The sequence below is a fragment of the Salvelinus sp. IW2-2015 genome, linkage group LG18 (assembly GCF_002910315.2).
Source record: "Salvelinus sp. IW2-2015 linkage group LG18, ASM291031v2, whole genome shotgun sequence".
In the NCBI taxonomy this organism is placed as follows: domain Eukaryota; kingdom Metazoa; phylum Chordata; class Actinopteri; order Salmoniformes; family Salmonidae; genus Salvelinus; species Salvelinus sp. IW2-2015.
The window spans coordinates 28,417,375-28,433,841 of NC_036858.1; the positions used below are offsets into that span (position 1 = coordinate 28,417,375).

Here is a 16,467-nt window from a genome sequence, read left to right on the forward strand (position 1 = left end):
ATCTTTGTTCTCACCTTTCAGCTCGGACACCGCCAGCTTTAGCTCGGACAAAACATGCCAGTCTGCACAACATATCGGACTGCTTCCCCCTACKKCATCACCGGATTCCTGTCGCTCTGGATCATTACACTGGATCATAGCAGCTAGCTAGCTGCTACCGAGTGGCTCCTGTTAGCTGACGCTAGCTAACACCTCTATCCCGAAGCAAGCATCAGTTAGCCTTGAGCTAYCCACGAGCTKGGCCCATATACCAGCTAATTCTAGGGCTACAATACCTATTTTGCCAATTGGCCTGGACCCTTTGTTGTTGACGCGGAGCACCGCCGATCCATCACGACTGGTTTGCCGACGTGGTCGCCCAATGTGGTCTCAACGGGATTTTCTGTTGCAATGTCACCGAAGACCCATCTTCTTGCCCTGGCCCACTAGCTTTCTAAGCGCCGTGTCTCCCACTCGCCTAGCGTAGTACTGACTWCTGAACGGCTCCCTGACTCACCTATTGCTATTCTTTGGACCCTATYATCACTCGGCTACACAGCTGATGCCCCGTGGACTGTTTCAATAACACGGTARGTCATTTTGTTAATCTGTTGGCCCCAGCCTCGAACTTAGGAGCTAGCCAGCTAGCCAGCTAAGTATGTACCTAACTGACCCATTCATCTCCATTTACCCGTTGTTGTCTTAGCTCTCCCGATCAACACCTGTGACTGCTTTATGCCTCTCTCTAATGTCAATGTGCCTTGTCTACTGCTGTCTTGGCTAGTCCTTATTGTTTTATTTCACTGTAGAGCCTTCAGTCCCGGTCACCTGGCCTTAGATAGCTCTTTTGTCCCACCCCCCACACCTGCCTTAACTGGTCCCACCAGAGACAAAACCTCTCTCATCGTCACTCAACGCCTAGGTTTACCTCCACTGTACTCACATCCTACCATACCCTTGTCTGTACATTATTCCCTGAATCTATTCTACCACGCCCAGAAATCTGCTCCTTTTATTCTCTATTCCCAACACACTAGACAACCAGTTCTTATAGCCTTCAGCCGTACCCTTATCCTACTCTTCCTATYTTCCTTTGGTGATGTAGAGGTTAACCCAGGCCCTGTAGACCCCAGTGCCACACCTATTCTCCAGGTGCTATCATTTGTTGACTTCTGTAACCGTAAAAGCCTTGGATTCATGCATATTAACATCAGAAGCCTCCTCCCTAAGTTTGTTTTTGAAATTCTGAAATTTCCATCCCCAACTACAACATTTTCCGGCAAGATAGAACTGCATAAAGTGGGCAGGGGCGGGGTCACAATCTACTGCAGAGATAGCTTGCAGAATTCTGTCATGCTATCCAGGTCTCTGCCCAAACAGTTCGAGCTTCTACTTCTAAAAATCCACCTTTCCAGAAACAAGTCTCTCACTGTTGCCGCTTGCTATAGACCCCCCTCAGCCCCCAGTTGTGCCCTGCACTCCATATTTGAATTGATTGCCCCTCATTTATCTTCAGAGTTCGTACTGTTAGGTGACCTAAACTGGGCTTAACACCCCGGCCGTCCTACAATCTAAGATAGATGCCCTCAATCTCGCACAAATTATCAAGGAACCTACTAGGTACAACCCCAAATCCGTCAACACGGGCACCCTCTTAGATATCCTCCTGACCAACCTGCACTCTAAATACACCTCTGCTGTCTTCAACCAGGATCTCAGCGATCACTGCCTCATTGCCTGCGTCCGTAATGGGTCCGCGGTCAAACGACCACCCTCATCACTGTCAAATGCTCCCTTAAACAATTCAGCAAGCAGGCCTTTCTAATCGACCTGGCCCGGGTATCTTTGAAGGACAGTGACCACATCCCGTCAGTAGAGAATGCCTGGTTATTCTTTAAATGTGCTTTCCTCACAATCTTAAATAAGCATGCCCCATTCAAAACATGTAGAACTAAGAACAGATATAGCCCTTGGTTCACTTCAGACTTGACAGCCCTTGACCAGCACAAAAACATCCTGTGGCGTATTGCATTAGCATCGAATAGCCTCCGCGATATGCAACTTTTTAGGGAAGTTAGGAACCAATGGAGAGTAAGTCCATGGAGAGTAAGAGCACCTCCTCCCAGCTGCCCACTGCACTGAGGCTAGGAAACACTGTCACCACCGATTAATCGAGAATTTCAATAAGCATTTTTCTACGGCTGGCCTTGCTTTCCACCTGGCTACCCCTACCCCGGCCAACAGCTTTGCACCCCTCGCAGCAACTTGCCCAAGCCCCCCCCCTGCTTCTCCTTCACCCAAATCCAGATAGCTGATGTTCTGAAAGAGCTGCAAAATCTGGACCCCTACAAATCAGCTGGGCTAGACAATCTGGACCCTCTCTTTCTAAAGTTATCCACTGCAATTGTTGCAACCCCTGTTACTAGCCTGTTCAACCTCTCTTTCGTATCGTCTGAGATCCCTAAAGATTGGAAAGCTGCTGCGGGCATCCCTTTCTTCAAAGGGGGAGACACTTTAGACCCGAACTGTTATAGACCTATATCCATCCTGCCCTGCCTTTCTAAAATCTTCGAAAGCTAAGTTAATAAACAGATCACCGACCATTTCGATTCCCWCCGTACCTTCTCTGCTATGCAATCTGGTTTCCAAGGTTCTAAACGATATCATAACCACCATCGATAAAAGACAGTACTGTGCAGCCGTCTTCATTGACCTGGCCAAGGCCTTCGACTCTGTCAATCACCAAATTCTTATTGGCAGACTCAACAGCCTTGGTTTCTCAAATGACTATCGGAGGGCCTGTTGTCCGGACCTCTGGCAGTCTCTATGGGGGTGACACAGGGTTCAATTCTCGGGCCGACTCTTTTCTCTGTATATATCAATGATGTTGCTCTTGCTGCTGGTGAGTCTCTGATCCACCTCTACGCAGATGACACCATTCTGTATACTTCTAGCCCTTCTTTGGACACTGTGTTAACAAACCTCCAGACGAGCTTCAATGCCATACTACACTCCTTCCGTGGCCTCCAACTGCTCTTACATGCTAGTAAAACTAAATGCATGCTTTTCAACCGATCGCTGCCCGCACCCACCCGCCCGACTAGCATCACTACTCTGGACGGTTCTGACTTTAGAATACCGTGGACAACTACAAATACCTAGGTGTCTGGTTAGACTGTAAACTCTCCTTCCAGACTCACTTAAGCACCTCCAATCCAAAGTTAAATCTAGAATCAGCTTCCTATTTTGCAACAAAGCCTCCGTCACTCCTGCTGCAAACATACCCTCGTAAAACTGACCATCCTACCGATCCTTGACTTCGACGATGTCATTTACAAAATAGCCTCCAACACTCTACTCAGCTAACTGGATGTAGTCTATCCGTTTTGTCACATATACTACCCACCACTGAGACTGTATGCTCTCATTGGCTGCCCTCGCTTCATATTCATCGCCAAACCCACTGCTCCAGGTCATCTATAAGTCTTTGCCAGTAAAGCACCCCTTATCTCAGCTCACTGGTCACCATAGCAACACCCACCCGTAGCACGCGCTCCAGCAGGTATATTCACTGGTCACCTCAAAGCCAACTCCTCTTTTGGCGCCTTTCCTACCAGTTCTCTGCTGCCAATGACTGGAACAATGACTGGAAGTGCAAAAATCACTGAAGCTGGAGACTTATATCTCCCTCACTAACTTTAAGCATCAGCTTTCAGAGCAGCTTACCGATCACAGCACCTATACACAGCCCATCTGTAAATAGCACACCCAACTACCTCATCCCCATATTGTTAWTTATTTTTGCTCTTTTTGCACCCCAGTATCTCTACTTGCACATCATCATCTGCACATCTATCACTCCAGTGTTAATGCTAAATTGTAATTATTTCGCCACTATGGCCTATTTATTGCATTTGCACACACTGTATATAGATTTTTCTATTGTGTTATTGACTGTACGTTTATTTATCCCATGTGTAACTCTGTGTTGTTATTTTTGTCGCACTGCTTTGCTTTATCTTGGCCAGGTCTCAAATGTAAATGAGAACTTATTCTCAACTGGCCTACCTGGTTAAATAAAGGTGAAAATAATAATAATAATAATAATATGGAAATTGAGCTCAATCCTGTTTTCATTGATCATCCTTGAGATGTTTCTACAACTTGATTGGAGTCCACCTGTGTTAAATTCAATTGATTAGACATGATTTGGAAAGGCACAGACCTGTCTATATAAGGTCCCACAGTTGACAGTGCATTTCAGAGCAAAAACCAAGCCATGAGGTCGAATGAATTGTCCGTAGAGCTCCGAGACAGGATTGTGTCAAGGCACAGATCTGGGGAAGGGTACCAAAAAATGTATGCAGCATTGAAGGTCCCCAAGAACACAGTGGCCATCATTCTAAAAATGGAAGAAGTTTGGAACCACCAAGGCTCTTACTAGAGCTGGCCGGCTGGCCAGACTGAGCAATCGGGGGAGAAGGACCATTGTCAGGGAGGTGACCAAYAACCCAATGTTTTATGGCTTTTCAACATCTGCCATATCGTGGATTCAGAGCTATTTAACTAATAGAACTCAGAGGGTTTTCTTCAATGGAAGCTTCTCAAATGAAACATGTAGGGTGTGGTGTACCGCAGCTCCCTACGCCCTCGACTCTTTTCTATTTTTACCAATGACCTGCCACTGGCATTAAACAAAAACTGTGTTTCTATTTATGCTGATGATTCAACCATATACGCGTCAGCAACCACAACTAATTATGTCACTGAAACCCTTATAAAGGAGTTGCAGTCAGTTTTGGAATGGGTGGCCAGTAATAAACTGGTCCTGAACATCTCTAAAACTAAGAGCATTCCCTGAGCTCTAGACCTCACCTGAATCTGGTAATGAATGGCGTGGCTGTTTAACAAGTTGAGGAGACTAAATTACTTGGTGTTACCTTACATTGTAAACTGTTATGGTCAAAACATATAGATTCAATGGTTGTAAAGATGGGGAGAGGTCTGTTCTCTGCTTTTTTGACACCATACTCCAAAAAGCAAGTCATGCAGGTTCTAGTTTTGCATTATCTTGATTATTGTCCAGTCATGTGGTAATGTGCTCCAAAGAAAGACCTAGTTAAGTTGCAGCTGGCCCAGAACAGAGCTGCACGTCTTGCTCTTCATTATAATCAGATGGCTAATATAAATACTATGCATGCCAGTCTCTCTTGACTAAGAGTTGAGGAGAGACTGACTGCATTACTTCTTCTTTTGATAAGAAACATTAATGTGTTGCATAGTCATCTTACACACAACTCTGACACACACACTTACCCCACCAGACATGCCACCAGGGGTCTTTTCACAGTCTCCAAATCCGGAACAAATTTTAAAACCCGTACAGTATTATATAGAGCCATTATTGCATGGAACTCCCTCCCATCTCATATTGCTCAAATTAATAGCAAACCTGGTAAAAAAAAKAAACAGGTAAGGCAACACATCACGGCACAACGCCTTTCCCATATTTGACCTAGATATTTTGTTTTATTTATTTAGTTCTGTCCTTGAGATGTTCCTGTCAATTAACGTTCTGTAATATGTCATGTTTCATGTTTTGTGTTGACCCTGGGAAAAGTAGCTGCTGCTTTCTCAACAGCTAATGGGGATCCTAATAAAATACCAACATTTCATCCCACCTGAACAGGCAAAAATTCCAGGCATTTTTTCAAACAGCTCTTACACAAAAAGGACATCATCATCATTTTCACAATTTCAGTGTTGATTTCGACATCATAGTGCAGAAATATCATCAAAATAACAGAATCATGTTTTTGACTGCACTTCCCCTGGATATGTTTTCATGGCTATCTTTGAAGCAAGGAATTTGCCTTGAATTCCAGAGAAAAACTACACCAAAAATGATTAACATAAAATATGCTCTAAATCCTGCTAAATTATGTATTTCTCTCTTCATTCATAATTGATTGCTTCAGGTCCTCATTTGGTCTCATGCTATATTGCGTTTTGTTAGCTCTTGCATGTGTTATGTTGAATTGGATTTCAGTGATTATAAAAACAAATTTAATACCAATTGTAAAATGATGATGAATAGAATACTAATTGTTTTTGTCGACTTCTTGATCTTGGTCTACGCGTAGGCTATTCAGTGACCTGTACGGTCATGTATTTGGAACAAGGTCGTTTTATCTACACAGTTTTCTAATACTTATAATAACATATGTGAACATGTTAAGTGTAGTTACTAATAATGTACTGTATCTGTGTTTACTGTGTAATGCAAATGAAGGACTTCATGGTTACCAAAGCAGTTAGAGAGTGATGGTGTAACTGTGAGGTGCAATATTGTACTTCTACATTTTCTTAGATGAGTAACACAGCATGCACCATAAGGAGAGGTGCCAAGAGGGGAACATTCTATTTGAAGAAGGTTCCTCGCGTAATTAACTTTCGTAAGCAGGTTCATGATTTAATCTTCTGTAAATCAGTTTGATAGAGAGAATGCTGGTGGGAGGAGCTATAGGAGGATGAGCTCATTGTAATGGCAGGAATGGAATAAATGGAACAGAGTCAAACATGCGGTTTCCATATGTTTGATTTGTTTGATACCGTTCCATTTATTCCATTCCATGCCATTACAATGAGCCCGTGCTCCTATAGCTCCTCCCACCAGCATTCTCTCTATCAAACGGATTCACAGATGATTAAATCATGAACCTGCTTCTATTATTACTTAATATGACTTAATATGAAAGGGGTCACAGTAGAAACAGACCCCCACGCACACGATGCAAGCATTCACTCCCTTGCAGCTGGAAAAAAAAGTAGCTGCCTAAAACCAGGCTTATCCTTTTGACACTAAATCGCCTGAGTGCCTTTTCATCTGCTGGCCTCAGATGTAATTATTTATGTCAAGTTTCTCACGGTGTTTGAATGAAACAGAACAGGCCTATGCCCTACAACCACTCCTACATATTGAATACCAGCGGTGCCCTCTGGAGAAGATACTAGAGCTTCTTCACTCTGCAGTACCTCACAAATCATTTTCCAACTTGGCTTTGAAGAGACTGGTTTGAATTCTAAATCAGCTCGAGGAAAGAGAGAGAGGTAGAGCCACAATCTGACACGGCATGCTCTCTCCTAAAATCAACATAAGAAACTAAACTATTGTCATTTAGCAAGGAAAAAGGAAAAAAAGGGAGGATCTCAGACTTGATGGTGTTATTATCTCCCTCTGTGACAAGACACTTGCCCTCTGTCCAACCACATCTTCCATGACTTACATACTATAGTACTCCTCTGCTGAGTGACGTAAGGCACTCCACCATATAAAGTATAGGGAGAAATATTGAACTGCTACATTTTCAAACAACATCCAGGATTTGCTTCTAGCCAAAGATGGCGTGGAAAGACTGCCCCTCCGCTGAACTGCCCTCTGTTGTGCCTTTGGAATAATTATGATATGTTATATCTGCTCACTTTCTGAGAGCTGCATGCACAGCCAACCATATGGTTAAAGTACCACATAAATATGCAAGGCACCCTCAGCACCCACACATGCTGAAATGAGGTAGAAAGGCGCCGGAGACATTCAAAATGGCGCCGGAGACATTCAAAAATGTAATATCATATGCTTCACGGAGTCGTGGCTGAACGACTACACTATCAACATATAGCTGGATGGTTATACACTGAAAGTCTCGAGCTATTTCTCACCTGAGGTAAAGTATCTCATGATAAGCTGTAGACATTTACATTACATTTACATTTAAGTCATTTAGCAGACGCTCTTATCCAGAGCGACTTACAAATTGGTGCATTCACCTTATGATATCCAGTGGAACAACCACTTTACAAAAGTGCATCTAACTCTTTTAAGGGGGGGGGGGGGGGAGAAGGATTACTTTATCCTATCCTAGTATTCCTTAAAGAGGTGGGTTTCAGGTGTCTCCGGAAGGTGGTGATTGACTCCGCTGACCTGGCGTCGTGAGGGAGTTTGTTCCACCATTGGGGTGCCAGAGCAGCGAACAGTTTTGACTGGGCTGAGCGGAACTGTACTTCCTCAGAGGTAGGGAGGCGAGCAGGCCAGAGGTGGATGAACGCAGTGCCCTTGTTTGGGTGTAGGGCCTGATCAGAGCCTGAAGGTAGACCACACTATCTACCTAGAGCGTTGTCACTGTATTTTTTGTAGCTGTTTACATACCACCACAGACTGAGGCTGGCGCTGAGACAAGATTGAATGAGCTTGATTCCGCCATAAACAAACAAGAAAACGCTCACCCAGAGGCGGTGCTCCTAGTAGCCGGGTACTTTAATGAAAGGAAAACTTAAATCCGTTTGACCAAATTTCTATCAGCATGTTAAATGTGCAACCAGAGGGAAAAACTCTGGACCACCTTACTCCACATACAGAGACGCATACAAAGCTCTCCCTCACCCTCCATTTGGCAGATCTGACCATAATATATCCTCCTGATTCCTGCTTACAAGCAAAAATTCAAGCAGTAAGCACCAGTGACTAGATCAATAAAAAAGTGGTCAGATGAAGCAGATGCTAAGCTACAGGACTGTTTTGCTAGCACAGACTGGAATATGTTCCGGGATTCCTACGATGGCATTGAGGAGTACACCACATAAGTCACTGGCTTCATCAATAAGTGCATCGATGACGTCTGCTCCACAGTGACCGTATATACATACCCCAACCAGAAGCCATGGATTACAGGCAACATCTGCACTGAGCTAAAGGCTAAAGCTGCCGCTTTCAAGGAGCGGGACTCTAACCCGGAAGCTTATAAGAAATTCCGCTATGCCTCCGACGAACCATCAAACAGGCAAAGGGTCAACACAGGACTAAGAATCGAATTGTACTCCACCGGCTCTGACGCTCGTCAGATGTGGCAGGGCTTGCAAACCATTATAGACTACAAAGGGAAGCACAGCCGAGAGCTGCCCAGTGACACGAGCCTACCAGACAACAAACTACTTCTATGCTCGCTTTGAGCTAAATAACATTGAAACATGCATGTACCAGCTGTTCCGGAAGACTGTGTGTCACGCTTTCCTCAGCCGATGTGAGTAAGACCTTTAAACAGGTCAAAATTCACAAGGCCGCAGGGCCAGATGGATTACCAGGGTGTGTACTGCGAGCATGCACTGATCAACTTGCAAGTGTCTTCACTGACATTTTCAACCTCTCCATGTCTGAGTCTGTAATACCAATTTTTTTTAAGCAGAACACCATACTGCCTGTGCCCAAGAACACTAAGGTAACCTTCATAAACGACTACCGACCCGTAGCATTCACGTCTGTAGCCTTTGCTTTGAAAGGCTTGTCATGGCTCACATCAACACCATTATCCCAGAAACCCTAGACCCACTCTAATTTGCATACCGCTCCAACAGATCCACAGATGATGCAATCTCTATTGCACTCCACACTGCCCTTTCCCACCTGGACAAAAGGAACACCTATGTGAGAATGCTATTCATTGACTACAGCTCAGCATTCAACACCATAGTGCCCTCAAAGCTCATCAATAAGCTAAGGACCCTGGGACTAAATACCTCCCTTTGCAACTGGATCCTGGACTTCCTGATTGGCCGCCCCCAGGTGGTGAGGGTAGGTAACAACACATCCGCCATGCTGATCCTCAACACAGGGGCCCATCAGTGGTGCGTGCCCCGTCCCCTCCTGTACTCCCTGTTCACTCATGACTGCACGGCCAGGCACGACTCCAACACCATCATTAAGTTTACAGATGACACAACGGTGGTAGGCCTGATCACAGGCAGAGACCTGGCCGCATGGTGCCAGGACAACAACCTCTCCCTCAACGTGATCAAGACAAAGGAGATGATTGTGGACTACAGGAAAAAGAGGACCGAGCACTCCCCCATTCTCATCGACGGGGTTGCAGTGGAGCAGGTTGAGAGCTTCAAGATCCTTGGTGTCCACATCACCAACAAACTAACATGGTCCAAGCACACTAAGACAGTCGTGAAGAGGGCATGACAAAACCTATTTCCCCTCAGGAGACTGAAAAGATTTGGCATGGGTCCTCAGATCCTCAAAAGGTTCTACAGCTGCACCATCAAGAGCATCCTGACTGGTTGCATCACGGCCTGGTATGGCAATTGCTCGGCCTCCGACCGCAAGGCACTACAGAGGGTAGTGCAAACGGCCCAGTGCATCACTGGGGCCAAACCTCCTGCCATCCAGGACCTCTATACCAGGCGGTGTCAGAGGAAGGCACTAAAAATTGTCGAAGACTCCAGCCACCCTAGTCATAGACTGTTCTCTCTGTTACCGCACGACAAGTGGTACCAGAGCGTCAAGTCTAGGTCCAAGAAGCTTCTAAACAGCTTCTACCCCAAGCCATAAGACTTCTGAACATCTAATCAAATGGCTACCCAGACTATTTGCATTGACCCCCCTCTTTTACACCGCTGCTACTCTTTGTTGTTATCATCTATGCATAGTCACTTTAATAACTCTACCTACATGTACATATTGCCTCAATTAACCGGTGCCCCCACACATTGACTCTGTACCGCTACCTCCCTGTATATAGTCTCGCTATAGTTTTTTTRACTGCTGCTCTTTAATTACTTGTTATTTTTATTTCTTATTCATATTGATTTATAATTATATCTTTTTTTACCTGCATTGTTTGTTAGGGGCTCGTAAGTAAGCATTTCACTGTAAAAAACATGACTCAAAAAATAACCTCAATCTAATGGTGACACCTCGTTGCTCATTTACAAAAGGCACAAAGAAAAACAAGAAACTGAATAAGACATGAGAAACCATGAGAAACCATGAGAAACCATGAGAAACCATGAGAGAACATGGAGAAATCATGAAAAAAACATGATAAATTATACATAATTTTACATGACACATGTAGGATGAGTACAACCCCAAGAACACCATCCCAACCGTGAAGCATGGAGGTGGAAACATCATTCTTTGGGGATGCTTTTCTGCAAATGGGACAGGATGACTGCACCGTATTGAGGGGAGGATGGATGGGGCCATGTATCGCGAGATCTTGGCCAACAACCTCCTTCCCTCAGTAAGAGCATTGAAGATGGGTCGTGGCTGGGTCTTCCAGCAACTAAGGATTGGCTCCGTAAGAAGCATCTCAAGGTCCTGGAGTGGCCTAGCCAGTCWCCAGACCTGAACCCAATAGAAAATCTTTGGAGGGAGCTGAAAGTCCGTATTGCCCAGCGACAGCCCCGAAACCTGAAGGATCTGGAGAAGGTCTGTATGCAGGAGTGGGCCAAAATCCCTGCTGCAGTGTGTGCAAACCTGGTCAAGAACTACAGGAAACGTATGATCTCTGTAATTGCGAACAAAGGTTTCTGTACCAAATATTAAGTTCTGCTTTTCTGATGTATCAAATACATATGTCATGCAATAAAATGCAAATGATACAATGTGATTTTCTGGATTTTACAGACCTCTACATGCTTTGTAAGTAGGAAACCTGCAAAATCGGCAGTGTATCAAATACTTGTTCTCCCCACTTTATGTATTCAGACTGTACTTTGTTGAAGCACCTTTGGCAGCAATTATAGCCTAGAGTCTTCTTGGGTATGACGCTACAAGCTTGGCACACCTGTATTTGGGGAGTCTCTCCCATTCTTCTCTGCTGATCCTCTCAAGCTCTGTCAGGTTGGATAGGGAGCGTCGCTCCACAGCTATTTTCAGGTGACTCCAGAGATGTTCGATCTGGTTCAAGTCCGGCCTCTGGCTTGGCCACTCAAGGACATTCAGAGATTTGTCCCGAAGCCACTCCTGCGTTGTCTTGGGTGTGTGCTTACGGTCGTTGTACTCTTGGAAGGTGAACCTTTGCCCSAGTCTGAGGTTGTGCGCGCTCTGGAGCAGGTTTTTATCAAGGATCTCTCTGTATTTTGCTCCGTTCATCTTTCCCTCGATCCTGACTAGTCTCCCAGATCCTGCCGCTGAAAAACATCCCCACAGCATGATGCTGCCACCACCATGCTTCACCATAGGGATGGTGCCAGGTTTCCTGCAGATGTGACCAGTTCTTAATTTGAGCCGGATCCTCCGTTTTGGGCTGTTTTGTTCCGGAACCTATTTGGCCGGATCCGGTACCTCTCGTGGCATGAAAAATATGTTTCACTTTTGGTATGTAAAAACTCTGACAAAAGCGATCAAAGTTCATTTGAGTTGCCTCTTTGTTAATTATTCTGCCCCTCACAAAAAAACTTAATGTGAAAAAGTAGATTTTCAGCCAGGGCCTAATATTCTAAGAGTTGATTTGGGTTGGGCCAGCCCGGGTTTCTGATTTGCGCAACATTGTAACCTATGTTTGAGACCAACGTGTGGCCGTATCTGTGTGAGAAGCGTGCCAGCATCTCTCACATAACTAAAATAAGATTCACTTTATATGATCTCTCTCCCTCTCTGCTCTGATTAACATGAGCCTGCAACTCTCATCTCGCCAGCGTTGCACTTCATAATTTATTTTCTTATAAAATCACGTGAAGGGTTAAAAAGGAACTGCAGCACCTCTGATAAATGTAAATACATTTGGCAAAGTTATATAATTACTGCTGTCTGTCCAGAAAAAAACAAAATAATTCAGAATGGCCTACTACACCATCAATAGCTTCTCTTTTAAATAGCCTAGCTGTGGATTGTAGCCCAATAACAATGCCCGGGCTACCAGAATATTTACAAAGTAAAACAAAAGAGAGTTAGGCTTTTGGCACGAGCCCATCAGCCATCACCAGCGAGTGAGCTGCGTGTCATTGGGTGAGTCAGTGAAACTGGAAATCATTTTTAGGACTATAATTTTCTCCTCATATTGTAGCCAACAATATGTCTCCACACACCTAGGCCAAGGCTATCGATGGTTCAAGACAAAGTTGTTTTTATTGATTTCAGATTCTCAGTTTGTCAGTGTCAAAGTAGCCTGCCAATTTCATCATTTATTTGTGCAGCATTAAAAAAGATTATTCCAATGTCATGTGTCATGTAAAATTATGTATAATTGCATGAAATGTGTTCACAAAAGGCCACATTTGTCTGGGACCCTAGGATACAAAAAAATTTCCCCATGTGTGTAACTTCTGTAAGTGCCTCTACTCCACTGCTCTGTGTCACTTTTTTCTCATGTGTTCAAGTACCTCAAAACCTCAGAACACCCCAGGTTACTCCCCTCTCGCGCTCACTTTTCGGCACCTCCCGATTTACAAATGAAGCACTGGACGTGATGCTTGGCATTCAGGCCAAAGAGTTCAATCTTGGTTTCATCAGACCAGAGAATCTTGTTTCTCATGGTCTGAGAGTCCTTTATGTGTGTTTTGGCAAACTCCAAGCGGGCTGTCATGTGCCTTTTACTGAGGAGTTGCTTCCGTCTGGCCACTCTACCATAAAGGCCTGATTGGTGGAGTGCTGCAGCGATGGTTGTCCTTCGGGAAGGTTCTCCCATCTCCACAGAGGAACTCTGGTGCTCTGTCAGAGTGACCATCACGTTCTTGGTCACCTTCCTGACAAAGGCCCTTCTCCCCCGATTGCTCAGTTTGGCAAGGCGGCCAGCTCTAGGAAGAGTCTTGGTGGTTCCAAACTTCTTCCATTTAAGAATGAAGGCCACTGTGTTCTTGGGACCTTCAATGCTGCAGACATTTTTTGGTACCCTTCCCCAGATTTCTGTACCTCGACACAATCCTGTCTCTGAGCGCTAAGGACAATTCTTTCGACCTCATGGCTTGGTTTTTTTCTCTGACATGCACTGTCAACTCTGGGACCTTATATAGACAGGTGTGTGCCTTTCCAAATCATGTCCAATCAATTGAATTTACCACAGGTGGACTCCAATCAAGATGTAGAAACATCTCAAGGATGATCAATGGAAACAGGATGCACCTGAGCTCAATTTCGAGTCTCATAGCAAAGGGTCTGAATAATTATGTAAATAATGTATATCTGTTTTTTATTTTTAATACATTTGCAACAATTTCTAAAAACCTGTTTTCACGTTGTCGTTATGGAGTATTGTGTGTAGATTGATGAGGTGAAAAAAAGAATGGAATCATTTTAGAATAAGGCTGTAAGGTAACAAAATGTGGAAAAAGTCAAGGGGTCTGAATACTTTCCAAATGTACTGTATTTAAATAATTCTGGGAAGTCAGAGTGGGGATTTCTTGACTAATAATGGGCTACTTCCTATAAACTTTGCAGACTTTGTTAACATTTGCTTTGCTGGTATCTTATACACACTCAGGCAGCATGGAAAGGATTGGATTTTTTGTCCAATACCAGTTAATTAACAAGGATTTAGTGAGAATGGAACATAATGTAAACTCATTTCAGCAACAATTGCCAAAAGTAGCATTAGGGAATTGTAATTATTGTACTTCTTTCAAGGCCATAATTGCTGTAGGAATTGCATGGGAATTTAGAGTATGTCCATTGTTCACTCTGACATCATTAGAACACCAAACTGAAAATGGCTAAAAGCCAAAAGTTGAAAATGTACCTGTTTATATCAATGCTGGTTTGTTGTGTTTGGTGGTGGTATTTTGTGGAAGCATTGGTAGTAGTATTTAGGTAGTATTACAATGGCAAAGGGAGAGAGTGAATTAAAAAATGACTTACCATAAACCTGTGTCCATCAATCCTCATTCTTTTAGCAGCTGCAGCACATTCTCGCATTTGATTCTGAAAGCAGTATGACATACATCCTAATGATTAACTTATAATTTGCTGTGGTCTTGGTCAATTCATTCAGTTGCAAACAATAATGTAGTTGTTATTTTCTTTTTGGTGAAACTAGCAATACTTTTACCTGGGTCCACCTCTACTACTTAATACCACCTTCCACATAACACACACACACACACACACACACACACACACACACACACACACACACACACACCTCAATTACTTCCTACTTCTGCACATCGACTCGGTACTGGTACCCCATGAATATAGACAAATTATCATTACTCATTGTATATTTATTAATCGTGTTATTATTTTTCTATTATTTCAATTTTTTCTCTTTGTCTTGTTGGGAAGGGCCTGTAAGAAAGCATTTCACTGTTAGTCTACACCTGTTGGTCTACAACTGTTGGTCTATTTGACACACACACACTTCTCCTTCCACTCACCTGGCAAAGGAAGCTGGCCACCTGAGCTGAACTCCAGTCCTCACACTGCTCGCTGGTTGGCATGTTCATTACTGTCACCACCAAATGGAGCTCTGAAGTCCAGCCTCTAATTGGAAGTGATGGACTTACCTCTCTCACACTCCGCTACAGCCCACATCAGGAAGAAGACCAGGGGACGAGTGGAGATCATCTCTCACTGGGGCAGGTCATTCTCTCTCTCTCTCTCTCTCTCTCTCTCTCTCTCTCTCTCTCTCTCTCTCTCCTCTGCTCTCTCCTCTCTCTCTCTCTCTCTCTCTCTCTCTCTCTCTCCTCTCTCTCTCTCCTCTCTCTCTCTCTCTCTCTCTCTCTCTCTCTCTCTCTCTCTGTTTCCTCTCTCTTCCTTTCTCTCTCTCTCTCTCTCTCTCTCTCTCTCTCTCTCTCTCTCTCTCTCTCTCTCTTCTCTCTCTCTCTCTCTCTCTCTCTCTCTCTCTCTCTCTCTCTCTCTCTCTCTCTCTCGTCTCTCTTCTTTTTCTCTCTCTCATGTCTCTATTTACAGAAAAAAATGCAGTCAGAGTGCATGTATAACTGCAGTAGGCTGCAAGACTGCACAAAAGCTGCAAGTAACTGCATTCTTTTTTGCTGCAATAATTTTGGCCGTAGCAATTGCAGTTAAAGTGCAGTAGAACTGCAATTACTGCATCCAAAATACCCCAGTCCACTGCAGTTTCAAACTGCAAATCTTTTTTGTAATGGAACAAATGTCACACTTTATCTGCAGGGAGAAAAATGGGAAACAAAGACTTCCTCATAGTCAAAGTGAGAAATTACAAAAGTGAACTTTTCTGGGCTACATGACACAATATTGCATGACAGCGTTATCCTTCCCACAGACGAGCCTGACCTCATTTATATTTTGTCAACCTTTATGTGTCTAAAAGTGTCATGTTTGACTTCAACATAATGACAGCCCACTCTATGTTTGACGCCGTAGCCCTTGTCGTCACAAGAAAGAGGAAGATGCAAAACGCTCGTCGAAACTCCATTACATTTTACACAAACAACCGTTGTCGTTTTTTTGCTCAACATCAAGTTCACTTTCGATACGCTGAGGAAAGAAAAACCAAGCAATTTCTTTCTGTTAACAATTATGTTAAGGGAGGGTTCTTCTTGTAACATTCCCAATAATACAGTGAGGGAAAAAAGTATTTGATCCCCTGCTGATTTTGCGTTATGCCCACTGGACAAAGAAATGATCAGTCTATAATTTTAATGGTAGGGCTTTATTGAACAGTGAGAAGACAGATATCAACAAAAAAATCCAGGGAAAACGCATGTCAAAAATGTTATGAATTTGAT

The 16,467-nt window shown here is 43.8% G+C and overlaps 1 protein-coding gene across 2 annotated transcripts in view; it reads right to left on the minus strand.

Annotated features, from left to right (window-relative positions):
* Positions 1 to 15,248, minus strand: part of LOC111978048 (B-cell linker protein) — a 30,487-nt gene extending 15,239 nt beyond the window's left edge. Inside the window, exons 1-2 of one of the 2 annotated variants that reach the window (XM_070448417.1) lie at positions 15,133 to 15,248; positions 14,615 to 14,677 (exon numbers count right to left, since the gene is read on the minus strand). In XM_070448417.1, the coding sequence (XP_070304518.1) occupies positions 14,615 to 14,677; positions 15,133 to 15,201 (132 nt within the window). In that variant the 5' untranslated portion in view covers positions 15,202 to 15,248. The remainder of the gene's footprint in view (positions 1 to 14,614; positions 14,678 to 15,132) is intronic. The other variant, XM_070448415.1, reaches the window with a different exon arrangement.
* Positions 15,249 to 16,467: the final 1,219 nt, after the last annotated feature.